Here is a 27,234-nt window from a genome sequence, read left to right as displayed (position 1 = left end):
TGTCTTACTGTGCAGGGAGAAAGATTTTAAAGAGTTTGGTCATGCTAATGTGTTCTCTGAATTACTAACAGACTTGAAAGAATTGGAGGACAGTGGGATTGTTGCATCAGATGAAACTAGAGTCAAAGGAACTTTGTTTTGCATCGCTGGTGATAATCTGGGTTCTCACTGTATTGGTGGCTTCACTGAAAATTTTAGTTCTTCAAAGTACTTCTGCAGGTACTGCCTGATAACGAAATCTGAATTTCAGGGTGCTGACCCAAATCTGTGTGGACCAGAACGTACCAAAGAGAACTACAACTCTGCTGTTGATCGCCTCCAGATTGACAATACACCAGACGTCGAAGGAGTGAAGTTCAGGTCAGTGTTCAATTCACTCAAATACTTCAACGTTTGTATGCCAGGCTTGCCACCATGTCTAGGTCACGATATCTTTGAGGGAGTTTTGGCTTATGATGTGGCACTGTATCTGAAGTACTTCATAAAGAAAAAAGCATGGTTCACTTACTCCACTCTGAACCGACGCATCAAACAGTTTAGTTACCATGCCTCTGATGCTTCTACAAAGCCATCTGAGGTCAGCCCTCAAGCAGCTAAACTCTCAGGACAGGCTGTACAGAACTGGAACTTCCTCCGATTGCTGCCTCTCATAGTTGGAGACATAGTGACAGACCCCACAGATGATGTGTGGAACTTAACTCTGCAGCTGAAAGATATTGTAGACATGGTGTGTGCTCAGAAAATTTCAGTGGCTCAGGTAGCATATCTTGATATTCTTATTCAAGAATATTTAGAGTCAAGAAAAGCTCTGTTCCCAGAATGCAACCTGAGACCAAAACACCATTTTCTACGCCATTACCCAGCACTGATTCTGAAATTTGGCCCACTGATAAGATTATGGACAATGCGCTTTGAAAGTAAGCACAGTTATTTCAAGAGATGTGCCAGAAATTTGAAAAATTTCAAAAACCTCTGCCATACACTCTCTGAAAGACATCAGATGTTTCAGGCCTATCTAGCAGCAGGTTCATTGTGTCAATCTGTCTTGAAAGTCAAAGATGGTTCTCCATTTCACTCAGTGCTGTACAGTAAAGCCATTCAAGATGCAGTCCAAATGTTTGACTTTACTGAAACCAATACAAAGGTCACAGTAGAAATGATGTACAAGGGAACACAGTACAAGAAAGGACACTTCCTTGTCACAGGGGGCTCTGACTCTGTTGAGTTTGGTGAAGTAGTTCTCATTTTGATTAAGAATGACAGTGTTTATTTTCTGGTGTCGGTGCACGTGACAGAATACCATTCTCAGTATCATCTGCACTCAGTGAGAAAGGAAAAAGAAAAGATGCAGTGTGTGAACATCATTGACTTAATTGATTTCTATCCATTAACATCTTACATGAAGTATGGGTACCAGATGGTTCCATTGAAACACTGTGTGCTGTCACAATAATGGGGCTGTTAGTTTGGTACTTACGAAACACTGTATAAAAGTGTAGTATTAAGCAAGATCAGCTTCATATTTTAACACCAAAGGTACCACTTGGTGTAAATTGACCTTTATTCACATTCTTTTATCAGACATCTCGGAAATGGGGGACAGCATAAGAAGTTCCATTACTAAGGTGCTGCCGGACCTGTCTGCCTCAATCCTTGAAATTGTACTGGAGGCACTACAATCATTAGGAGTGGAGACATCTGAGGACTTGCAGTTCATCAGTGAGACTGATCTGAACTCTGTCCTGAGACCAGTTCAGGCAAGAAAACTGCTGGCTGCCTGGAAACAAACCAGTAAGTATTATGATTTCATTGCACAATAGCCATGAAAGGCTTTCTGTTTTTTCTATTATAATTTGGCCAAGGTCCAAAAAGTACAATTAATCGTACGGGTTGTGATTTTGTTTTACAGCACCAAATACGGGACATTTCAAGCCAGGCCAGCCTATCGTCTCCATCTTCTTGCTCCTCATTTTCGGCCTCCCCCTCACCCAGTCCAATATATTCTCTAGACTGGGTAGATAAATTTAGAATTCCATGTGAAGATTTTCCAGAAGACTTGATCCAGTGTCTTCAGAGAGAGAAAAGACCAAAGCCTCGATTGCGGAGGGAGATGATCCGCATCATTGTGAAGGAGATGATGAAAGCTTGTGCCTCTCCAACTAGAAGAGCCTCGACTGAAATTGCAAAAAAACTGGTTGTGATGTATCCCAAGTCACTGCAGGATGTCATCGCGGGGGATGTGGTAGGACAGGGGTACCACTCTTTGGTAAAACAGATTCAGGCACGAATTGAAAATGTGAAGAGGTCTACTTCACCAGTGTTACAGAAGCGCAAACTGGGAGGATCAGATGACACCGATGAAGTCACCCCTGAAAAGCGAGCATCTGTTCAAGACACATATGGCTGCATAAAGTGGGACATGAAGTTTTTGCCAGTCACTGAGACACTGGAAACCCAGAAGGAGAAGATGGAACGTATGAAGATTCTCAGTGAACAGACAAGCTTCAGTCATGAAGAAGTAAAAACTCTAATGAAATGCACTTACTACTCTCAGCGCAAAGCAATAAATAGCGGAGCAGACATGCAAACCATCATAGAAGAGTGGCCTTTTTTGTTTCAGGCGATTGGAATGACAGTCCACTTTGAAGAACTTACTGGGGTACCGCTGAAAGAGACTTTTCTCACCAGTCTGGAAAAGAAGGGAAAACGGCTTCTGGACTTTCTGAAAAACACTTGTGCAGACAAGAGCAAGCGTGTCTTGGAGGCTGTCATAAAGCTTCGAATGCAGAGGGGACAGCTGAAGGGCTGCTCAGAAGACGTGAAAGATATGATGCTCCTCCTTCTCTCCTATTTCGATGAAAAAGAGGAGACCCTCTTCCACTATGTTGATGAAACATGTCTGGCAAAAGAAGTCCATGTGGAAAGCCTGCCTGTGACACCATGTATCATTGTTTGTGGTGAGTTGGAAATCAGTACAACTGCACAGAACCTAAGCTAATGCAAGGATACGCTATATTAAATGTCTGCGCTTTCACTATTTTAAGACACATTTGAATGGTAAAGGGGGTTGTACAGTTAATTCTTTTACACTTGTATTTCATTCCAAGGATCCTCCTGCTTTGCATCGAGACTGTTCATGCTCAGCATTGACCACAAAGTCGTGAATGACCAAATAACTGACTTCATCTCTGCAATCTGTCTGATGCTTGGTAGCTACTACTGCCTGAACATCCACTATCCACTGGAACTTGGCTCCACACTTGAATTCCTTCAGAGGTAATTTTTTTACTTTTCCCTCACCTTTCCCTTTTCTTTTTTTTCGTTGTATAGTGTTTTATTGTGGATTATTGTGTTTATCAAGGTGTTTCTTCAACATTAACCCAGAGAAGGGAACAAAAGTTGAAAAAACTAAGAAGAAGACACTGCATGTGAACCCAAGAGTACTCACACTCATCGCGATCTCTCTGATCACGAGTGGCGAGACCGTTTAAAGACATTTTGAACAGATCGTTACAGTCAGCTTAACTGTACCTTGACTGGGAACTACTGTGTTTGTTTTCAGTTATCCCAGCTGATATTGAGTACTCTTACCTGATTTCTGTTATCACAGGCATGCTTTTCAGAGGTTTTGATCTTAGATCTTTAAACAATCCCTCTAACTAGGGATTGTTATTGAGAACTGTACTCTTGATGTTTCTGAGATGTTCTATATTCTATACAACAGTTTAAACTATTTGAATTTTGTATTGCCCTAATTGGCAAACAAGTTAAGTGTTGAACTGAACTGTTAACATTGAAATTTAAACAGCACTGTCTGTTACAAACATTACTTGACTTTAACTGTTATTATAGCATTTTGTAGCTGTAAGGTTCTGCAAAATTGATGTCACAAGCTTATGTGCATGTGTGATTGATTACTTATGTAAAGTCATACTTTAAAAATGATGCTATTGCATTTCTTGTCATTTATTCATTGAGGCAGTCATTTTTCTGTTTTTGCTAAAAGAATTCAGGAAATTAATGTAATTCATGTTTTCCTGAAAATGGTTAATATACATTTGTTAGTTGACTTTAGTGCTTAAGCAGTTTTAAGCAGTTTTAGAGCTAGCAGTTTTAAGCAGTTTTTAGAGCTTAAGCAGTTTTGGCTTTCTTTTTCATAATGCCAGGAGAAGCTTTAGATGCTTGTTTTCCTTTATTTGTTTAAAGCAATATATTTGACTAGCAGCAAGTGTGTGGAGGTCAAAATATGTTCAAGACAATAAAAATGTCAGTGAAGGACATCTGAGATTTTGTTGCAGTGGTTTTCTGATGCATGTGTTTAAGGTTTAAGGGTGGTGACACAGCTAAGACCCGAGAGTCTCTTTCAAGGTTAGTAAAGTAAACAGATTCTAGAAGATATTTTACACATTTCTCTGTTGTCTCTAAATCTTATTTTGTCTTTATTATGATTAAAAAGGTTTGTTTTGTTCCTGCCCTTTTCAGACACTGAATTTGAGCAGAAACCATAAGGATACTCAAAGGACCTGTGACTCTCAGGAAATGGTGAGATTTCAGGTCATAATCTTTTTTTAATTTTTTATTTTTTTTCCATTAAATTCATTTTCCTTTGTCCCTTTACAATATTGCTGTTTTGTTTTTGTAAACAGCATCAAATGAGAGTGACAGGTGAAACAGTTTCAAGACAATGGCAGGAAAAGCATGCTGAAGATTGAATCAAACCTTGGCTGGAAATATTTGGTATGTGTTTTACCGTAAATCAAATTGTTGAAAAACATTCAGCTACACTGCAACACAGGGAAACTTGTTTTGCACTTATTTTCTTGTTACTTTAATTTCTTGTCTCATTATTTTTGTCAGTTATAATTATTTATGGTGTATGCCCTTTTTGTTTTCTTTCTGAATGCAGAAGGGATCTAGCCAGTCCTCAATGAAAGCTTCGTTGCCCCCCTGTGAGTCTTCTGGCAGAAATGATGGCGCCTGTATTCTTTGGTTTCCCTAAACATCACACCCTGTTTATACGAGGCTCTTCAATTAAGTCTGCACCCAAAGATTCAATAAGAGGTAAGCAGTGGTGGTATTCAAGTTTTGCAAAAGAAAGATGGACAGGAGACACTAATCTTAATCAGCCGAGCTCAGGTTCATGTCCAGGTGAGCAGTTTCATACGATGAAGGAAACTGACGCTATAAAATGTAGATTGAATGATAGGTCTCATCACCATGCATTCAGTCATTAACTTCAAGTTCTATGATAAATCAATAGGAAACTTAATAAATACAATGTTTTCCAACAAATTATGATTGTGATTAGGGCTGCGTTGTCAATGTACATAAGTTGATTTAAAGGATTAGTTCACTTTAAAAAAACCTTTGCTGATAATTTACTCACCCCCATGTCATCCAAGATGTCCATGTCTTTCTTTCTTCAGTCGAAAAGAAATTAAGGTTTTTGATAAAAACATTCCAGGATTTTCCCCCATATTATGGACTCCAATGGGACTCAAACGGTTCAAGGGCCAAATTACAGTTTCAGTGCAGCTTCAAAGGGCTTTAAACGATACCAGACGATGAATAAGGGTCTTATCTAGCGAAACGATCGCTCATTTAAAAAATAAATAAAAATGTTGAAGTTTTATAAGCACAAATGCTCGCCTTGCTCTGTTTTGTGATGCGCGTTCGTGACGTCACGTAATACGCAATTACGTTTTAAAAGGTCACGCTTGAAAAATTTCTGTCCTGAAGAAAATTTTCTTTTAGGCTTTTTAATATTAAAGCACCCAGGATACGCACACGAAATGGGCATTTTAAATGATAAACTGACACAAATACATTTGGATATGTGTATATGGTCCTCCTTCCGCACATTTGTAAACACGTCAACTTGACCTTTTCAATGTAATTGCGTATTACGTGACGTCACGAACGCGCATCACAGAACAGAGCAAGGCGAGCATTTGTGCTTATAAAACTTCAACATTTTTATTTATTTTTGAAATGACCGATTGTTTCGCTAGATAAGACCCTTATTCATCGTCTGGTATCGTTTAAAGCCCTTTGAAGCTGCACTGAAACTGTCATTTGGACCTTGAACCGTTTGGGTCCCATTGGAGTCCATAATATGGGGAAAAATCCTGGAATGTTTTCATCAAAAACCTTAATTTCTTTTTGACTGAAGAAAGAAAGACATGACATCTTGGATGACATGGGGGTGAGTAAATTATCAGCAAAAGTTTTTTTTAAAGTGAACTAATCCTTTAAGAACTGCATACTTTACATCTAAGAAATCATTTATCATTAGATCTGTTTTTGACAGCACGTTTTTTTCATTTCTGTGCATTTTGCTCAAGCACTGATCAAACTTTTGAAACTTTGTCCATGTTTTGCTGCAGAGGGGATCCTGCCAGTCCAAAGTGAACTCCTGATGGACATTGAAGTACTCCTGCAGAGCTTGTATCTTCGACACCATGCGCATTAGAAACTCCACTGAGTGCTTTCCTTCACCAAGGCAGGACCCAGTGACTCATTACTGTTGATCGGTCAGGGGCAGGTCATTTTTTGTTTCATGTTTATTCATTCCTCCATGGATTACCAGCCATATATATGGACACATGCTGTATTCTCAAGATCTATGCTGTTTGGTAGGAATAGAGAAAATTATATGTTTAGTCTGTTTTCAAATGGTATGTCAAAATTTCTCATTGTTTATCAGTAATATTCACTACCTTGGTTATATATGGGCATCTTTAGATTTTTCTATATTTAGCGGTTGCAAATGTAAAATGTACGGTAAACTATTTATGTTCCTCATATTGTACTGTATTTTTAGCGGTAAAATACCGGCAGCTGTGGTTGCCAGGAATTTACCGTAAAATGTATCTGGTCAAAATAAAATGCTGTAATTTGTTATACAATTTCACTGTGTTTTTTACTGTCAAAGGTTTTAATAAGGTTTAACATATTTCTGATATTTTTACAGTTATTTACCGTAATAGTCTATCCTATTACTGTTAAATTAACAACAAATCACTGTATATATTATTATATTATAACTTTTTTTTTACTGTAAATATCCGTAAAAAGCTATGGAAAGTTGCATTTTTTTACATAAAATTACTGTATAATTGACAAATATATTTGTTTTTTTCTACCATGATTTTGGTAAAAAAATAAGTTTTCTACTGTAAAATTTAGGGTTACAAAACCAGTATACCGTATTGTCTTTTACAGACTCCACATTTTTTTCACGGTATATTCCTGGCAACCACAGCTGCCGGTATTTTACCGTAAATTTGACAGTTTTTTTTAACAGTGTACAGGAATTAAAGCGTAGTCTATTGTTGTGTATAAAGGATGCTAACATTCTGCATGTATTTTGAGAGCTCTTTCTCCACACTCTGCAACAGTGTGGTGAAACCAGCTGTCCGCTCGCAAGCAATAATATTAGTTTTTTTGTTTATTTGTTTGTATATCTTTGCACTCTGTTTTGTGAAAGTTGTGTTTCTGTTTGAAAGTAATAACTCAAACGACAGTTTGATTTTCCTCATCTTTCATTATTGAAGACATCTATCTCACTTTGCTCCATAGAAACTTCCACCACAACTGTTCTTATTTTTTTTTAAATCTAATTCATGAAAGTTTTTAACTGCTCTTTAATGTTTTATGTTTTAAGAGTTCTGAATTGCCTTGTTGCTGAGTTGTGCTATAGAAATAAAGTGGCTTTGCCCTGAAAACTAAAACTACAATATTTTACACACCACCCAAAATAAAACCCCTCCCTAACTCATCCCTACAACCTATGAAATCAAATCAAATAATTATTAATTTCTGACGCTGCAGCTGGTATTCTTGTATTTGTATCTTATGCCATTGTAGCCTGTTCTTATTTTTTTTTTAATCTCATTCATTGTCACCTTTTAGAACATTTTACACACCACCCAAAATAAAACCCCTCCCTACCTCCATCTCCCCTCCCTAACTCATCCCTACAACCTATCAAATCATTATTCATTTCTTACGCTGCAGCTGGTATTCTTGTATTTGTATCTTATTCCATTGTAGCCTGTTCTTATTTTTTTTGTATTTGTTGAACAAGCTTGGTTGAAAATCCAAAAAAACAATTAAAACTATACTCCTGCTTTTTGAAATGTATTAGCTCAAGAACAGTTGAAACTGTACTTCTGCTGTTGACATGAGTTAACCCAAAAACAGTTAAAATATATTACTGCTCTTGAAACTGTAATACTGCTTTTGATTTTGGTTTGTGTTGATTTGCTTTTAAAAACTATATAATTGCTTAGAAATATAATCATGCTAAACGTTGAGTTACTGATATTATTATAAACATGCTTAGAGACATTTTAGTGTGAATTACTGTGTGTAACTGCCCGTTTGACCCTGCAGCCGTAGAGAGGATGTATTTGCAAGAGGCCTCAGATGGATAAGTTGTATTGTGTAACTGTCTGCTTGAACCTGCAGCTGGAAAGAGGAAGTGCCCTAGATGCACACACACTGTAACAAATTTCATGTTAGTTTAACTTGGAAATGCAAGTTCCCTTGCTGCCTTGAAAATCGAAGTTCACTCAACTTAAAGACTGCCTTTGTTTTAACTTAGAAATTAAAGTTAATGAGGTTGATGTAACTACAGTGTTCTAGTTTTGTTAAAGTTGTTCTTTTAGTTGATTTAACATTGTATTACTTGGTTTAACTTCATACTTTAAGTTCAAACAAATCATTTATTTTCTTTAATAATGCAAGAAACCTTCCTTGCCTAGTATAACAGACATACCTTTCTTCTTTATTTCAACCTCAAACTTTCGTAAAAACAACATAACCACATTTTGGGCGGAGATACCGTGAGTGGGGGCCACCCCAGGGCCCTGTGCAAAATAGCGGCCTCTCTGCTGATCTTGTGTCACTTGACATAAAATGGCCAGCTAGTGAAGTGACACACCGTAGATTAATGGCTGAAGAAAGCCAATTATTGCTCAACATCTAACACCGTTATACTCCAGCTCTTCTTACCAAACGTAACAGTCACTTAACTCATGGTTAGAAATTTAAACCAGCACAACAATGACAATTACCAGGAAACAAAACACTACATTCTAAACACTATAAACGTAACATTCATAAAGTTACATTTGTATTTCGGAACAAACTGCAAACTTTTCAGCCAATTTTAACAAAACTCTATTTACCGCCTTGCATCATGGGATGCCAGCCACAGGTTGCAGTCCTGACTGCAATTGGTTGATAACTTAACTTACATACCTAAGTTGAATCAACACATACAGTTTTTTAAATAGTCAACCCAACGAATAAATGCAAGTTTAACTTTCAAAAACTCATAAAGTTGAGTTCAAAATCGACAACTTGTATAAGCTCGTTCAGTTAAAAATAAGAAATAAGTGGACATAACTAAATGGGTCTGTAATATTTTACAGTGCAGGAGAGAGAAAGGTGGCTGCATTGACCTAGTGATGAACTGAGCCGTTAGATTGTACGTTAGATAGTAGAATGCATATGCCTATAGGATATATCGTCATATGAGATGTTTTTACGTATGTCCAACCTGATGTCTACATTAAGATTGTATTACCATGTAAGGTAAAATAAGATGGTAAAACATACCTCACTGCACCCCAAGAAATGTACATATAAAAATGGGTGCTTTGCCAAAAAGCCCAGTTTTTAGTTTCTTAGTTTTTTGGTTTTTTCCTTTGACTCTTAGGCTTACTTTCTGCTCTCTTGACCGTTACCCTTGCTGTAGGGGCATCCTGTGTCTCAGAGCATTTTTGAGTGATTGAATTTAGTTCATTTTTTCATTTATTTTGTTTTTCTTGTTAACTTTTTGCTTTAAATAAAATAAAAACACCTGTGTTCGTCTTGAACAAGGTGACCCAAAATCCTTGTAAGTCGTTTTTTTCCTTTTTCTTTTTTTTCCTTTTTCTCCTTTTCCTCCACTTCACCCGTGTGAGCGGGGGACACCCCGAAAGGGGAAGTGGAGACTCCTCTTTAACCGCGTGGTTTGCAGCAACCCCGGGGACCGACCTGACAAGCAGACCTTTGATCCTCCAGCTGAGCGGAAGCCTCTGTGACCAGGGCAGAAGTGGCTGTCCAAACGTGAGTAATCAATTGTAATTATTTGGTTATAAAGATCTTCTGTGTGCTGTGTATTCCACATACGGGGGACATCTAGGTTGTCAATCAAAAGCCTCTTGTCTCGTCATCGGGTTTCCAACGTAGCGAGGACCCGTTAACGCGGGTGTGTGTGTGTCTCTCTAAAAATAATCTAAACCATAGGGAAGTATCTGAACTAACTTATTTGTACCTATAATATTTCTAATAATATAATATTTATAATATTTGAACGTATAATGTTTCAATACCTACAGTATTAAATATAGGGAAGTATCTGAAATAACTCCTTTAATATAGGCTTAACCATCCGCCCCGCTGACAGTATCTGTAACGGCTGTACGGCTGAAGAGGGCTTAGAGGTGGGGGTTATCGAGGGGGAGAAAAAGGGGTTGGCTTTAAAAGAAAAAGTGATACTATGCCTCGTCACATCGTTCCACAATATCTTTCATGAAAGTTTTGAACTGCTCTTTAATGTTTTATGTAAAGCGTTTTGAATTGCTATGTTGCTGAAATGTGCTATAGAAATAAAGTTGCTTTGCCCTACAACCTGCAGCCTGTCAGTCATTCACCAGGGCACAGAAAAATTGCTATTGTGCTTGTCTGTTTCAGAGAAAGTGTAACGTTAACCACACTAGGGCCACCTTCAACCCGTTCTTACTCCCAATTCGTCAAATACGCTTGGTCAGATACGACGCAATAAGCATCCTTAAGCATCTATATGGAACGCATCGGGCAGAGCAGCAGCTCCGCTTACCCGGTCCAAGGTAGAAGTGTGCCAAAAATGCCAAAACACATGTTGTATATGTACACATACACAAACAAAGCTATGTATCTTACTATGTAAACAAAAACCTTGGCAACAATCTACTTGTTATTTCAATTTCCTGAAAATTCTTACTAAAACTAGTCCCTTCTTACTACGGTAATTACTACGTCACTTTTGGAGTATTGTAAAAAGTACAATATTTCTCAAACATGAAGTTATAAAGTACAAGTACCTCAACATTTGGACTTAAGTACAGTACTGGAGTAAATGTACTTAGTTACTCTCCAGCCCTGAGAGCAGTGAACAGCACACAGGTGATTTCACTTCTTCTGGCTGATTCAACTCTGCTCAGGCTGAAGGTGTGCAGAGCTTAGATGGAAATTACATATACACTCATCTTTTCTTCCAATAAGAATGATGAAGCTGTCATTAGTCCCGCCCTAGCAGAAGGAAGATGTCAATCAATCAGTGTAACCCTGCCCATACAAACAGCCAGATAACCTCAAACTCCTATGTGGCTGGTTAGACTTTTAAAAGGTCAGCAGTTTCCTCCAGAGGTAAACCAAACCATGCTGAGTCACTTTTAATCTCACAACAACAAGAACACAACTTTAACACTCAGAACAATCACTCCGTTAAGTTGGAATATTATATTAAGAAAACAAGAAGCAGACAGGACAGCAGATTGGTTCTACACAGATAAGTTCACATCCTAGAAATAGATGTGTGGAACTGTAAAATGTATTTAGCAGCATGTGTGTGTGAATAACCTAATAATCTTAAATTTAATGAGTTGTCTTTGTGTCTTTGTTACATTTCATAAAGTTACTTATAACAAAGTGTAAAACCTAAAATAATTACTTAAAAGCTCAGGAAAAGAGAACGGCCTTATGTTAGTTTTAAAATAGTTCCAGTTGGTGCATGTCTTAGAAGCTGATTCCAGCAGTGGGCAACATTATGGCTACAATCCACTCAGGACCTGCAGCTAGTCAGGGTCCAACCCACGGGACAAACTTCTAAACTGTCTTTGAGTGGATTTATATGAACCACACTCTCTCTGTGTATCAGAATATAGAATATTAAATAAATACATTTTGGTTTAGTTTGAAACTGTTGAGCTGTGTCTTCCTCTTCCTCCTAAATATACAGATCAAATGTACATACTGCATATTTTCCAGCAGTTTGTCTGCTCCAAACAGTATGGGAGGTTGACGCTGTGATATGAATGATAGCTACCTAAAGTAAATATGTAATTACTAAATGCCAACATGTTTCTGGACTCGTGTTGTTTGGAGTTAACTGAAGGGGAGTGAGAAGAGCTGAGAGGTGGAGGAAACCCTGCACCGTTTTTTCTTTTTTACAAGCGAGTCCTTCAGTTTTACTGATCCGATAACATCAAGAACTTCTGGCAGCTTGTGTATTATTTGGGACAGAGGTCTTCATCTGTTGGCTACTTAAAACTGTTGTTTACTCCTGAAACTCACTCGGGCTGCAACTAACCATTATTTTAAAATGGTGAAAAATGTTGATCAGTTTCCTAAAAGCCCAAGATGACGTCCTCAAATGTCTTGTTTTGACCACAACTCACAGATATTCGGGTTACTGTCCCAGAGGAGAGAAGAAACTAGAAAATATTCACATTTAACAAGCTGACATCACACAAGTTTACCTGTTTTTGATTCAAACGGATTAAAGTAGTTGAGATGAATCTAAGAGTTGAATGTTTGCAGCTGTCTTCCTAAAGTAGAAACCTCTGATGTTGTCATTGAACTGCTGCACTTCTCCATGTGCTCTGGTTAATAATGCAGCTGCGTTGTTTGGCCACATGAGGATGCTGTTGTCCAGAGTTATCTTAGTTACAGCAGCAGAAGGTCAACGGATCGATCCCCGGTGGCAGCAAAGATGGATGTCAGATAAAGGTAGTTAAACAGAGCCATGATAACTGGAGAACAGTGGGGGGGGGGGGGTAGTAAACCATGTAGAAAGATATAGCTGTGATGTATCTAAGACAACTGAACACTAGTGCTGCCAGTTAACTTTTTATAGACTGTGGCTGCACTCAATGGTTCTGGTTCAGATAACTATTATGATTTGGCAACATAAATAAATAATAATAATAATAATAACATAATATTTATGTATATAGAACAATTACAACATGAGAAGAGCTAATTAAAAATATTTCACTTGATACCAGTGTCTCTGTGAACTGGAGCTTCTGGGGTCACAATGCTATTCACACCACAGATACACAATACCGTGCATTTATTCTTGAATCAAACATTAGTTTTTGAGTTATTAGTCTAATCCAACTTAAAGCCTACTTGACATTAAAGGTATAGTGGAGGATTTTCTTTTTCCAGGTGGATCATCAAGACTATTGGTCCTCCTGGTTGTCAATCATTCTGGTGCTATGTTTACGTAAGGCCGTGGTACGTGCACGTCCCTAGCTTTCAGGTGTATATGTGTGGTGAGCTTGAGCTACGGTTTCAGCCATTCATTGAAGCATTGAAGCTTTTGGGAGAATATTTCACACGCTGGCGTCGCGCTAAGCGTTACGCAGGTGTTTCCACTGATTCCTCAGTCGTGAATTTTCTACTCCACATGTAAAGTTTGGCTATTTGCAGAAATCCATTTAAAATCACTGCTAGTAAAAGTTGATGTAAGCTATGATTAGCGATGCTGGCCTAGCACAAGTCACACGCGCACCGCACACGGTAAACATCTCCATTTGTGAAAAGTGCAAATCTTCTTTGGGAAGTAGCTTGGGCCATGCCGACAGCAACTTGTAAACAGAGCACTCTCGTGCACACGTTTAATAGGCGTTCCCTCTCGGGAGCAGGCAGAGTGTTGCGCATGTGCATTTTTTCAAAAAGTACAGAGGGCGGTTCTTTTCTAAAATTCGGGAAAATCCTCCACAATACCTTTAATGCGTGTGACTGAATCAAAATGTAAAGTCTATAGGACCGGCTGCTGGGCTTTTAAAAACAGAAAACAAAGAAAGGGCGCCATCTTGGTTAGATATCATAAAACCTGTGATAGCTTGTTTTTTGGGGATGATTCCTGTCAGTAAAAACCTTCAACGACTGAAAACAGAGATGTGGGAGTAAAGGACAAGAGTTCATTCTGTCACTGGCAGCCGTTACAGATTACATCGATCTACAAAGCTGAATCTTACATAAGTTATTGAAATAATTGTATTAACAACAGATAATATAATAGGTTATGTGAAATTCAACAGTTTACTTTAAATGAATACCAATCAGGAGTTTCAGCTGTTTAATAAAAGGACGTTTTATTTCTCTGACAGGTTCTGGGCATCAGGACTGCTTCACAATGATGGTAACTTTAACGCTGCAACATGTTGCGATCAACAAGGAAAATGGACACAAACAAGAAGATTTGGTGACCTTAAGAAGTTCATCTGTGAGAAATAGATTCTCTGAACTCTGTGATGACAGAGGGGGTGTAGTGTTGGGATCAGCTTTGTCAAATCAGACTAATTAACATTTTGCTCAGTAGTTTATTCTGTGTTGCTAAATAACCTGGATTACATAGATATCGTCCCTCTGCCCTTCATAGTGCATAATCTGGTTAGAAGTCATGAGCCCTTAAGGCCTCTTTACAGCTGCCGTTCCCGACCTGTGGCGCGACAATGTGACGTCAAAATGACGTAGATCTCGCTGCCGTGCCAGAATTTTTTTTCAGTGGTACGCGACAGTTCGAGGGTAACCGGATGCCAGGACTCTGAGTGACTGCAAGTCTCTCTTGTAAACTTACATGTGTTAAAATGAGTCTTTTTATGATGAATGAAAGGCTTGATCTGACCAAGTACCTCATTGAATTGTTGTACAGACATTCTGAAGTATTTAAAGCGCTTCTCTTCTTCTATCATCCTCATTTGTTTCACAAGGATATTGAACTCACCATATTCATGTCTGGCGTTATTCAAAGGACAAACATTCCACCTTCTTTTCCATTTTTTTGCGAGAAGGCTCAAAAGCAGCTGTTCTTCCTCATTCATTGAGTCCAATATTATCTTAGCCACTGTTGACATTGACATTGACGTCAATGCTGCTGCCAGTTCTGCCGTTGTTTACCTTTTTCTTCTTCTAGTCTATAGAAATAGCAAAGTCGGTAGCCTTTCATCATTAGCGCCACCTTTGTTCAGGAGAAGACTGCATCTAGTGTCACGACCACCACGCAGGAGTATAAATAGTTATGGCGCTCCCATGACTTCACACTGTTGCGCGACAGGTCGGGAATGGCGAGTATACTGCTTGCTTCACTCTGTAGTCTTACAGGATTATAATAGTAAAAGCAAATAAAAACATGGCATTGCAGGTTGTCAGCTTTGAGAACATTTTACAAACACCTAAAATAAAACTCCTCCATCTCCCCTCCCTAATGCATGTTTTACAGTAGCCACAGCCAAGCTGGCGCGCACCATCTTCACATCAAAATGACCTAGATCTGGCTGGTGCGCCCGGATTTATAGTGCACGAGCAGAGGTCACGCACCACTCTTTTTTTTTCTCAGCGGCACGCAACAAAGCGGAAACAGGAAACATGAAATAGCTCCTGGGCAACTGGATGCCAGGACTCTCAGAGTGACTGCAAGCCTCTCTGGTAAACTTACTGGGTTAAGATGAGTTATTTTATGGTGAATGAAAGGCTTGATCCCACCAAGTAGCTCATCCAATCAGATCGTAGCGTTAACGTCAATGCTGCTGCCAGTTCTGCCGTTGTTTATCTTTCTCTTCTTCTTCTAGTCCGTAGAAAGAGCAAAGTCGTTAGCCTTTCCTCATTAGCGCCACCTCTGTTCAGGACAAGACTGCAACTAGTGTCGCGACCACCAGTGCGGGTATAAATAGTTACGCCGATTCCATGACGTCACATTTGTGCACACCAGCTGGGCTGCGGCTACTGCATAGTACCCTTAACTCATCCCTACAACCTATCAAATCAAAAAATGATTCATGTCTTACGCTGCAGCTGGTATTCTTGTATTTGTATCTTATTCCATTGTAGCCTGTTCTGATTTTTTTATTTCTTTCATGAAAGTTTTTAACTGCTCTTGAATTGCATTGTAGCTGGAATGTGCTATAGAAATAAAGTTGCTTTGCCCTACGACCTGCAACCTGTCAGTCAGTCACCAGGGCACAAAGAGACTTTTAGCGTCAATAACAAACACCAAAGACACCTGACCAAGCGTCTGTATGTGACGCCATGGGAGGGAGAATGTGTTGTTATATTATACTGCAGCGAACGCTGTCTGCGTGGCGTTTTGAAAAGTTTAACCACACTTGGCTTCATTGGCATTAACGTGACTCACTGCGACTTGAACAAGCTGCAGAGGGAACATAGTTTACTCCATCTGCTCCACAGCTCTGTGTGTGTGTGTGTGTGTGTGTGTGTGTGTGTGTGTGTGTCAGAGCTGAGCCCCACTATCTGTGAAATATGCAGAGAGGAATAAGGAGATTGCGCTTACGTATGAGCTCTCAGGTACCGAGATTTGGCACGATTGATATTATGTGAATTTATCCCCGGTAATACCGGCCTAATCCGGTTGGTACCCTGAAAAGTACAGAGTTTGGTACCCAACCCCACCCTAAACCCATCAAGGGTTGAAGGTGTTTCAGAGGTACTGCAGTGGCTCTGGGAGGGTTTTATCTCTGGAAGGTAACGGACATCCGGCCGATAAGAGTGTAATCCGGCGGATTTTCCATCGGCAACTGAGCAAATGAAAATAGATATAGACTAGTTTAACGACAACTTTTTATTTAATAATCTCAAAAGTGTTTATAACAACATCTGGACGTTTCAGATCCAGCAAAGGCAGATCTCAAAAAACGTCCAGGTTCAGTTTGAGTTTTCCCAGTTTTCCCAGTAGGTCCAGTCCGGTCCGAGCAGCCAGCAGAGACACCATGTCGTTGCAGCCGGAGTTCACCGCCACGTCGTACGCTGTCTGCCCGCCGCCGTTCCTCCACCGCACACCGGCCTGACAGCTGGAACCCACACCAGACACATCTCTTCTTTATCTACATTAATCATGTATTAGACCTGTCCAGACACCAGACACATCTCTTCTTTATCTACATTAATCATGTATTAGACCTGTCCAGACACCAGACACATCTCTTCTTTATCTACATTAATCATGTATTAGACCTGTCCAGACACCAGACACATCTCTTCTTTATCTACATTCAGTCATGTATTAGAGCTGTCCAGAATACGCCACTGGGACATCCTGTTGTGTTCTTTAATCACCAAATGTAGACTTTATATTTCACTGTTCCTGTTTTCTATCAGATCGTTTATAGATCTCAACAAAAAGCCGCAAAAATTTCAGAAAAAAATAATTTAAACGTCAAAACACTTAAGCACAAAAAAGCGAAGAAACTTGAACCTTTTGAACAGCTCAAAACAGGATTTCAGTTTGTTTTTAACTCTCTGAGACGAGACATCAGAACTACAACTCTGCTCTGAGTCATTTAGTGTCTTTTAACTCATCATGTGTTTCTGTTTATTGGGCATTTGTGTCTCTTTGTGTTGGTTATGCGTCTATAGTCATGTGACTGGTTAACGGAGGCGTGGCCTGGTATAAGCAGATGTTTACAGCATCTGGATGATTCTGCCGGGCTGATGGCCCTCAATCAGTAGTGTAGACTAGAGGGCAGTAGTGTGGACTAGAGGGCAGTAGTGTGGACTAGAGGGCAGTAGTGTAGACTGGAGGGCAGTAGTGTGGACTAGAGGGCAGTATTGTAGACTGGAGGGCAGTAGTGTAGACTAGAGGGCAGTAGTGTGGACTAGAGGGCAGTAGTGTAGACTAGAGGGCAGTAGTGTGGACTAGAGGGCAGTAGTGTAGACTAGAGGGCAGTAGTGTGGACTAGAGGGCAGAGGGCAGTAGTGTAGACTAGAGGGCAGAGGGCAGTAGTGTGGACTAGAGGGCAGAGGGCAGTAGTGTGGACTAGAGGGCAGTAGTGAGGACTAGAGGGCAGTAGTGTGGACTAGAGGGCAGTAGTGTAGACTAGAGGGCAGTAGTGTGGACTAGAGGGCAGAGGGCAGTAGTGTAGACTAGAGGGCAGTAGTGTGGACTAGAGGGCAGAGGGCAGTAGTGTAGACTAGAGGGCAGTAGTGTGGACTACAGGGCAGTAGTGTAGACTGGAGGGCAGTAGTGTAGACTAGAGGGCAGTAGTGTGGACTAGAGGGCAGTAGTGTAGACTAGAGGGCAGTAGTGTGGACTAGAGGGCAGTAGTGTAGACTAGAGGGCAGTAGTGTGGACTAGAGGGCAGAGGGCAGTGAAGGTGTAGACTAGAGGGCAGAGGGCAGTAGTGTAGACTAGAGGGCAGAGGGCAGTAGTGTGGACTAGAGGGGGCAGTAGTGTGGACTAGAGGGGCAGTAGTGAGGACTAGAGGGCAGTAGTGTGGACTAGAGGGCAGTAGTGTAGACTAGAGGGCAGTAGTGTGGACTAGAGGGCGTAGAGGGCAGTAGTGTAGACTAGAGGGCAGTAGTGTGGACTAGAGGGCAGAGGGCAGTAGTGTAGACTAGAGGGCAGTAGTGTTGACTAGAGGGGCCTAGTGTAGACTAGAGGGGCAGTAGTGAGGACTAGAGGGCAGTAGTGAGGACTAGAGGGGCAGTAGTGTAGACTAGAGGGCAGTAGTGAGGACTAGAGGGCAGAGGGCAGTAGTGTAGCTACAAGGGGCAGTAGTGTGGACTAGAGGGCAGTAGTGTGAGACTAGAGGGCAGTAGTGGGACTAGGGGCAGTAGTGTAGACTAGAGGGCAGTAGTGTAGACTAGAGGGCAGTAGTGAGGGACTAGAGGGCAGTAGTGAGGACTAGAGGGCAGAGGGCAGTAGTGTAGACTAGAGGGCAGTAGTGAGGACTAGAGGGCAGAGGGCAGTAGTGTAGACTAGAGGGCAGTAGTGAGGACTAGAGGGCAGAGGGCAGTAGTGTAGACTAGAGGGCAGTAGTGTAGACTAGAGGGCAGTAGTGTGGTTGAAAGTGTCTGCTGGTTCTTACTGAGAGCGCTGCTGTCGGCAGATCTCTCCGTGACGCTGCTCAGAGTCTCGGTCCGACCTGCAGGATCAGCACCGTCTGTTGCTGGACCCACCTGAGAACACACCTGACTTTACTCCAGTGTTTCTGCAACATGTCCACCCTTTAGGTCAGTGGTTCCCAACTGTTCTTCCTTGGCGCCCCCCTACTTATGTCTAAGAAAAGCTGAGCCCCGGAAACGCCAAGTTGAGGTAACTCTCCAGATAGAGCCTTACTTTCTTCGTTGATACAGAGCAGTTATCAGCACTTTGACGTTTCTCCGCATGTTTCATTCATAAAATAGTGATGCCATGGCGGCAGGAAAGACCAGGATGATAACAGCTAGCAGCTAGCAGCTAACAGCTGATAGCAGCTGACAGCTAACAGCTGACCTGATGACAGCAAGGGCCACAGGTTAAGAGGTCCTGGAGATTTAGGGTCCCAGGTTAAGAGGTCCTGGAGATTTAGGGTCCCAGGTTAAGAGGTCCCGGAGGTTTGGCCTACTAAGTAGCCTGTCTACAATTTTAAGCGAGAACAAAAATATATAGTGTTTATACAGACTTTTGTATACATCATATATTCTAGTGTATTATCATAATTTGTTTAACATGTGCAAATATTTATTTTTTTACCTTAAACCAGATAAAGACTTGCGCCCCCCCCTGTGATCTTTGCCGTCCCCCTAAGGGGTGCCCGGACCCCAGGTTGGGAACCACTGCTTTAGGTTACAGACCTGTGGTTCTTCCCGTGCAGACGACACAAAGCTGACGGTCACGCTGACCTCGTAGCGATCTTCCTGGATCACGGCAGAAACCATCTGAAGGAGAACGCCACACGTCAGCTGACACACAGGAAGTAAAGCCCTGCAGCTGGACATGTGACTATGATCACAGGGTCAAAATTTTAAATGAAAACTTGTCAACACTTGTCACTTTACCCAACATTTTTTGTCGATTTTTTCCCGTGATCTTTTCCAACATTTTTGTCACTTTATTTCAACGTTCTTTTGTCATTTTTCTTTTCTTCAAATACGATAAAATTAAATAAACAACCAAATTCAATAAAAGTAGTGAACTGATCATTTATTTTATTTGTGGAGACCGTTATATGGAACCTTTTTTTTGACAATGTGGTTGAAAGAAACCCAAATTTCTGATATAGAAACTTTTTGAAAATGGGTCAAATGTGACCCGAGGACACCAGGTTAATACTTTAACTACATGTTCCTGATCACATTTACACACATTTACTGCAGTAACATTCTCACTGCAGGACTTTTACTGTAACAGAGTATTTACAGTGTGGTATTTTAGTAATCTTTCCACCGCTGTGTAGCCTACTCATTGTTCTGCTACAGCTCCACTAATCCTACTTCCTGGTCTGTTTCCTCGCGCTGAACACACACAGAAACACAAACAGTTTTAAACACGTCATACCGCGCGTGTCCGTTATTAAATAACTAATAAAATAACTAATAATTATCTTCTTACTTGAGATCAGAGATGAGATGAACCAACGTGATGCTGCTTCGCTCCGAGTCCTGCGGCCGTGTACCGAAGCGTCACCATAGCAACGAGTCAGAAAAACCATTGACCTGCGTAGTTACAACATCCGGGCTGTGGGACGCGTCTCCGCCCGCCGCCATCTTGAGACGGAGTTGTAGCTGGATTGAATTCTCCGGTGGGATGTCCTGTGTACGTTCCTCCTTATGAACTACAGAAATGTACTACTGATTATGATGTTTTTCTTGTGTAGCATAAAGAGACTACAGCTGCATGTTAAGCACTGACAATAAATGAACCATGAACCATATACAGCAGGGGTCTTCAACACTTTTTAAGCCAAGGACCCCCTAACTGAAAGAGAGATGGAACAGGGATCCCTGCTACGTAGAAAATGAAGTTGCATATTAAACTGGGCCTACAATAACATGTAGGGCGGCCTAAAGCCTTCATACCTTTGTTTGCATAGGCTATTAAAATAGCCTAATAATTGTTTTCATGATTTTATAAATCATGTTTTAATGTTAAAAATACATGTAGCAAAGTTAATCCTTAGAATTATCTGTATCTGTGGATGGCTACCTTAGTTACTACCTTGCCTATAGGCCAGTATGCCTATTATCAGTTGGGATTCATATTTGCTAATGTGGAACGATGTGACAGTTATCGAGGCATAGTATCGCTTTTTCTTTTAAAGCCAACCCCCTCCCCCTCGATAACCTCTTCTGCCCTACGGGCCGTTACAAGATACTGTCAGCGGGGCGATGGTTAAGCCTATATTAGAGGAGAGTTTTTTCAGATACTTCCCTAACGTTTTAATACCGTAGTATACATTATAGGTTCAAATATTATAAATATTGTATTATAACTATTAATAGGTTCAAAGGAATTAATTGAAATACTTCCCTATTTCTTAGATTATTTTTAGAGAGACACACACACCCCCGCACTGGCGGGTTCTCGCTACAGTGGAAACCCGATGAAGAGACAAGAGGCTTTTGATCGACAACCTAGATGTCCCCCGTATGTGAAATACACAGCACACAGAAGATCTTTATAACCAAACAATTACAATTGATTACTCACACTCGAACAGCCACTTCTGCCTTGGTCACAGAGGTTTCCGCTCAGCTGGAGGATCAAAGGTCTGCTTGTCAGGTCGGTCCCCGGGGTTGCTGCAAACCGCACGGCTAAAGAGGAGGCCACCACTTCCTTTTTCGGGGGGTCCCCGCTCACGCAGGCAAGTGACAAAAAAGAAGAAAAAGGGGGAAAAAAAGAAAGAAAGTCTTCTAAAAGAGCAAAAAAAGACTCACAAGGCTTTTTGGGTCACCTTGCTTAAGAAGAACACAGGCGGTTTTATTATTAAAAAAAAAAAAAAAAAAGTTAACAAGCAAACAAAATAAAATACTCTAAGACAGAGTCTTGGTCAAAAAACAGAAAACGAACCCAAGGGATCAAGCGAGCGAGCGGGCGAGCCGCTTTTTGACAAAACACCCGTTTTTATAGGTACATTTCTTGGGGTTCAGCCCCCCATCACAGCGAGGTGTGTTTTATCACATTTGTTTCACCTTACATGGTAATACAGTCGTAAATCAAGCATCAGGTTGGATATACGTAAAACCATCTCATATGACAATATTTCCTTTATACATATGCATGTTGCTATCTAACATAGAATCTAACGGATCGGTTCATCACTAGGTGAATGCAGTAACCTCTTTTACCCCTGTGCATCCAGAGCCTAACCCCCAAGTGCATGTATACAAGGCCCCAACAGCACTTCCTCTTTCCAGCTGTGCAGGTTCAGACAGACAGTTACACAAAGCAACTTATGCATCTGAAGCCTCTTGCAGACACTTCCTCTTCACGACTGCAGGGTCAAATAGGCAGCTTTACACAGTAACTCACACTAAAATGTCTCTAAGCATGTTTATAGTAATATCAGTAACACAAAAACTTAGCATGATCATATTTCTAAAGGCACATCAGTACTCACACACCAAAATCAAAGGCAGTATTATAGTTTCAAGAGCAAAAATATATTTTAGCTGTTTTTGGGTTAACTCATGTCAAAAGCAGAAGCACAGTCTCCACTGTTCTTGAGCTGATACATTTCAAACGCAGAAGAATAGTTTTAGCTGTCTTTTGGATTAATACAAATACATTTCAAAAGGCAAAAATATTTCAAAAAGCAGAAATAGTTTTTAATTGTTTTTTGGATTTTCACATACTCTCGTTCAACACTAATAATATGTTGGATTCATGTTAGGACTTTTAAATTTTTGAAAAAAAATTAAAAACTTAACAATAATTTGGAGGCCCCCCTGCATTTACTCTGAGGACACCCTAGGGGTCCCGGACCCCCTGTTGAAGACCCCTGATATACAGTTTAAAACAGTTTAAAGTCTAAATAATTACATATCAGATCCCTGGATCACTTCCCAGTCAGTATGGACCAGAGGAACGATTCCAGCCAGCGACATTACGAATCCCACTATGGCCACGCCAAGACCCGCCCTTCAATAGCATTCACACACTACTATTGGCCAGGCGTCCATGCTTACACGTACAGGTCCTATCCCCTGACCAATCCCCTAACCCTAACCTTAACCACTCGAGGTGAAATGCCTAACCCTAACCAATCAAGCTGCTTCGTAGGGCGGGTCTTGGCGTGGCCATAGTGGGATTCGTAATTTTGCTTCCAGCCACCAACTATCAGCATACATGTAAGGTCATGAGTAGACCACCAGGAGGCACTGCTGTTATGTCTATTACAGCGAGAGTTCAGCAATTCTGTTTGTTATTGGAAAATAACCATTTAAAACCACCCGTTAAGTTAATTTGTTCAAACATTGAGTTTATTTAAGCATCAATCTACAGTTTGTGATGACAAGAAATATAAATTAGTGGTTTTATTTACTGATTTAAAAGTGAAACATCAGCATTTAAGTTGACTTCATTTTTTATTTAATAATTCATAAACTATGTATTATTTTCAAGTTTAAATTGTGTTGTGGATAGGCCTGCACGATATTGGAAAAAATTTACATGAGACTGTAATTTTTACAAGAAGACATGAATAGCCCTATTTGGAACTACTGGGGCGATTTTGTAGGAGAGGGCATCTACATAGAAAATTAAAATTAAAAAGGAAATGTTCTTATGTGAACCATTATTTGCTGAATTTTAATGCTTTACAAACACCAGAGCCGGTGAGTGCTGTGACTACTCTTCTGAAGAGATTTTGGAGAGGGACATTAGATAGTTAAATACACTGGTTGACTGACATGACACCATTGTATTAATATAATACTATCATCCATCCATCCATCAATCTTCTTCCGCTTATCCGGTGTCGGGTCGCGGGGGGAGCAGCTCCAGCAGGGGACCCCAAACTTCCCTTTCCCGAGCCACATTAACCAGCTCTGACTGAGGGATGCCAAGGCGTTCCCAGGCCAGGTTGGAGATATAATCCCTCCACCTAGTCCTGGGTCTTCCCCGAGGCCTCCTCCCAGCTGGACGGGCCTGGAGCACCTCCCTAGGGAGGCGCCGAGGGGGCATCCTTACCAGATGCCCGAACCACCTCAACTGGCTCCTTTCGATGCGAAGGAGCAGCGGCTCTACTCCGAGCTCCTCACGGATGACTGAGCTTCTCACCCTATCTTTAAGGGAAACGCCAGCCACCCTCCTGAGGAAACCCATTTCAGCCGCTTGTACCCTGGATCTTGTTCTTTCGGTCATGACCCAGCCTTCATGACCATAGGTGAGGGAATGAAAACTGACCGGTAGATCGAGAGCTTTGCCTTCTGGCTCAGCTCTCTTTTTGTCACAACGGTGCGATAAATTGAATGTAATACCGCACCTGCTGCGCCGATTCTCCAACCAATCTCCCGCTCCATTGTCCCCTCACTCGCGAACAAAACCCCAAGGTACTTGAACTCCTTCACTTGGGGTAAGGACTCATTCCCTACCTGGAGAAGGCATTCCATCGGTTTCCTGCTGAGAACCATGGCCTCAGATTTAGAGGTGCTGATCCTCATCCCAGCCGCTTCACACTCGGCTGCGAACCGATCCAGTGAGGGCTGAAGGTTACAGGCCGATGATGCCATCAGGACCACATCATCTGCAAAGAGCAGCGATGAGATCCCCAGCCCACCGAACTGCAACCCCTCCACACCCCGACTTACTGCCGAGAACCCGGACACAGCTCTCACTTTGGTCGTACAGAGATTGGATGGCCCTGAGAAGAGACCCCCTCACCCCATACTCCCGCATCACCTCCCACAGTATCTCCTGGGGGACCCGGTCATACGCCTTCTCCAGATCCACAAAACACATGTAGACTGGTTGGGCATACTCCCAGGCTCCCTCCAGGATCCTTGCAAGAGTAAAGAGCTGGTCCGTTGTTCCACGACCAAGACGGAATCCGCATTGTTCCTCTTCAACCTGAGGTTCGACTATCGACCGAACTCTCCTTTCCAGCACCTTGGAGTAGACTTTACCAGGGAGGCTGAGAAGTGTGATACCCCTGTAATTGGCACACACCCTCTGGTCCCCCTTTTTGAAAAGGGGAACCACCACCCCGGTCTACCACTCCTTTGGCACTGTCCCAGACTTCCACGCAATGTTGAAGAGACGTGTCAACCAAGACAGCCCCTCCACACCCAGAGCTTTAAGCATTTCTGGACAGATCTCATCAATCTCTGGGGCTTTGCCACTGTGGAGTTGTTTGACTTCCTCAGTGACTTCCGCCTGGGAAATTGACAACAATCCCCCATCATCCTCCAGCTCTGCCTCTACCATAGAGGGCGTATTAGTTGGATTTAGGAGTTCCTCAAAGTGCTCCTTCCACCGCCCTATTACCTCCTCAGTTTATGCCCCCAGCCTCCACAGGGATGCACGAAAAGCTCCGCCGGAGGTGTGAGTTGAAAGTCTGTTGGACAGGGGCCTCCTCCAGACGTTCCCAATTTACCCGCACTACCCGTTTGGGCTTACCAGGTCTGTCCAGAGTCTTCCCCCACCCCCTGACCCAACTCACCACCAGATGGTGATTGTTTGACAGCTCCGTCCCTCTCTTCACCCGAGTGTCCAAAACATACGGCCTCAGATCAGATGAAACGATTATAAAATCGATCATTGACCTTTGGCCTAGGGTGCTCTGGTACCAAGTACACTTATGAGCATCCCTATGTTCATTATAGACAATCCATGACTAGCACAGAAGTCCAACAACAAACAACCACTCTGGTTTAGATCAGGGAGGCCGTTCCTCCCAATCACGCCTCTCCATGTGTCTCCATCATTGCCCACGTGTGTGTTGAAGTCCCCCCCGACAGAACTATGGATTCCCCACTGGAGCCCATGCAGGACTCCACCAAAAGCTCTCCAAGAAGGCCGAATATCTCAACCCCTGTTTGGTGCATATGCACAAACAACAGTCAGAGTTATCCCACCCACAACCTACAGGCATAGGGAGGCGACCCTCTCGTCCACCGGGTAAACTCCAACGTGAGCGCCCCAGCCGGGGCTTGTGAGTATCCCCACACCCGCCCGGCGCCTCACACCCTGGGCAACTCCGGAGAAGAAAAGAGTCCAACCCCTATCCAGGAGTATGGTTCCAGAACTGAGACTGTGCGTAGAGGTAAGCCCCACCAGATCTAACCGGTAGCGCTCCACCTCCCGCACCAGTTCCGGCTCCTTCCCCCACAGAGAGGTGACATTCCACGTCCCCAGAGCCAGCGTCTGCTGCCCGGGTCTGGCCCGTCAAGGACCCTGACCTTCACTGCCACCCATGTGGCAGCGCACCCGACCCCAGCGGTTCCTTCCACAGGTGGTGGGCCCATGGGATGACAATTAAAATCCCCTCCTAAAAATAAAAACATCTTCAATATTAACTGCACTTAAAGCATTGTTTACAACCTGTAAAAAACACATTCTATCAGTTCCTGTAGTAGGAGCATACACATTCATAAAAATCAACATCAACAGCCTTCACCACCATCAGTCTGCCCTCCACCACATGCTCTACTTCAATAGAGACTGGTGAAAAACTTTTTGAAAAGAGGATGCCCACCCCCCAGAGAGATGGAGGGAGAGATGGAGGGATGGAGGGATGGAGAGATGAAGAGAGAGACGGGGAGGGAGAGAGAGAGAGAGAGAGGGATGGAGGGAGGGAGGGAGAGAGAGAAATAAGGAGGAAGAGAGAGAGAGGGAGAGAGAGAAAGGAGGGAGGAAGAGAGAGGGAGAGAGAGAAAGGAGACAGAAAGAGAGAGAGAGGGATAGACTGAGAAAGAGGGAGAGAGAGGGAGAGAGAGAAGGAGGGAGAGACAGAGAGAGAGGGAGAGAGAGACTTCTAGTGAGTTATAAGTGATGATTGAGAGGGTTACTTTTGTATGAGTCTATCAATAGTTTTTAGTGAAATGCTGACTAGTAGACCTATTAAATAAACCTGAGCATCAGTCCCATGGATGACGTCTGAAGATGAGGCTGGAGAGACGGGGACCAGAGTCAGCTTTGAAACCACCGACAGAGGAGCTGCAACAAAAAGTCTCACTCTAAACATTATAAATGTCATAAAGATTTAAAATGTGTTAAGCTCTCACAGGCCTGAATAGCTACTGTAGTTTAATGTTCGTGACTGAATCAAAATGTAAAGTCTATATGACCGGCTGCTGGGCTTTTAAGAACAGACTCTAGCTGCAGAAACCAAAGAAAGGGCGTCATCTTGGTTAGATATCATAAAACCTGTGATAGCTTGTTTTTTAGGGGATGATTCCTGTCAGTAAAAACCT

General features: G+C 41.9%; 2 protein-coding genes and 1 long non-coding RNA gene across 4 annotated transcripts in view; 2 read left to right on the top strand and 1 right to left on the bottom strand.

Moving 5' to 3' along the window:
• On the top strand, positions 1-1,924 carry LOC120551073. The gene is made up of 3 exons (XR_005637822.1): positions 1-360; positions 1,582-1,791; positions 1,910-1,924. It is a non-coding gene; the product is annotated as an uncharacterized LOC120551073 (long non-coding RNA).
• Positions 1,925-1,981: 57 nt separating this feature from the next.
• LOC120550734 lies at positions 1,982-6,903 on the top strand. Of its 2 annotated transcripts, XM_039787625.1 has the most exons (7): positions 1,982-2,957; positions 3,108-3,276; positions 4,324-4,368; positions 4,483-4,542; positions 4,647-4,737; positions 4,907-5,061; positions 6,387-6,903. In XM_039787625.1, the coding sequence occupies exons 1-4, from the start codon at positions 2,111-2,113 to the stop codon at positions 4,487-4,489; spliced, it is 1,068 nt and encodes a 355-aa protein (XP_039643559.1). In that variant the 5' UTR covers positions 1,982-2,110; the 3' UTR covers positions 4,490-4,542; positions 4,647-4,737; positions 4,907-5,061; positions 6,387-6,903. The 2 variants fall into 2 exon arrangements, with proteins under 2 accessions (XP_039643559.1, XP_039643476.1); XM_039787542.1 differs by having other exon boundaries at positions 4,324-4,542.
• A 9,763-nt stretch (positions 6,904-16,666) lies between these two features.
• The window catches only part of dzank1 (double zinc ribbon and ankyrin repeat domains 1), an 84,158-nt gene continuing 73,590 nt past the window's right edge, over positions 16,667-27,234 (bottom strand). Inside the window, exon 17 of the mRNA XM_039805490.1 lies at positions 16,667-16,910. Within this exon, the coding sequence (XP_039661424.1) occupies positions 16,748-16,910 (163 nt within the window). The 3' untranslated portion in view covers positions 16,667-16,747. The remainder of the gene's footprint in view (positions 16,911-27,234) is intronic.

This window comes from Perca fluviatilis, chromosome 1 (assembly GCF_010015445.1).
Source record: "Perca fluviatilis chromosome 1, GENO_Pfluv_1.0, whole genome shotgun sequence".
Taxonomy (NCBI): Eukaryota; Metazoa; Chordata; class Actinopteri; order Perciformes; family Percidae; genus Perca; species Perca fluviatilis.
Note: the sequence above shows the minus strand (reverse complement) of the source record. Positions and strands in the feature narration are given on the sequence as shown.

What these genes read in the sequence shown, in the direction of transcription:
- LOC120550734 (XM_039787542.1), top strand. Translation starts at nt 2,111, where the DNA reads ATGATCCGCATCATTGTGAAGGAGATGATGAAAGCTTGTGCCTCTCCA. An exon ending in ACCATGTATCATTGTTTGTG is followed by an intron (nt 2,958 to 3,107) that starts GTGAGTTGGAAA and finishes TTTCATTCCAAG; the next exon opens with GATCCTCCTGCTTTGCATCG. An exon ending in ACACTTGAATTCCTTCAGAG is followed by an intron (nt 3,277 to 4,323) that starts GTAATTTTTTTA and finishes CATGTGTTTAAG; the next exon opens with GTTTAAGGGTGGTGACACAG.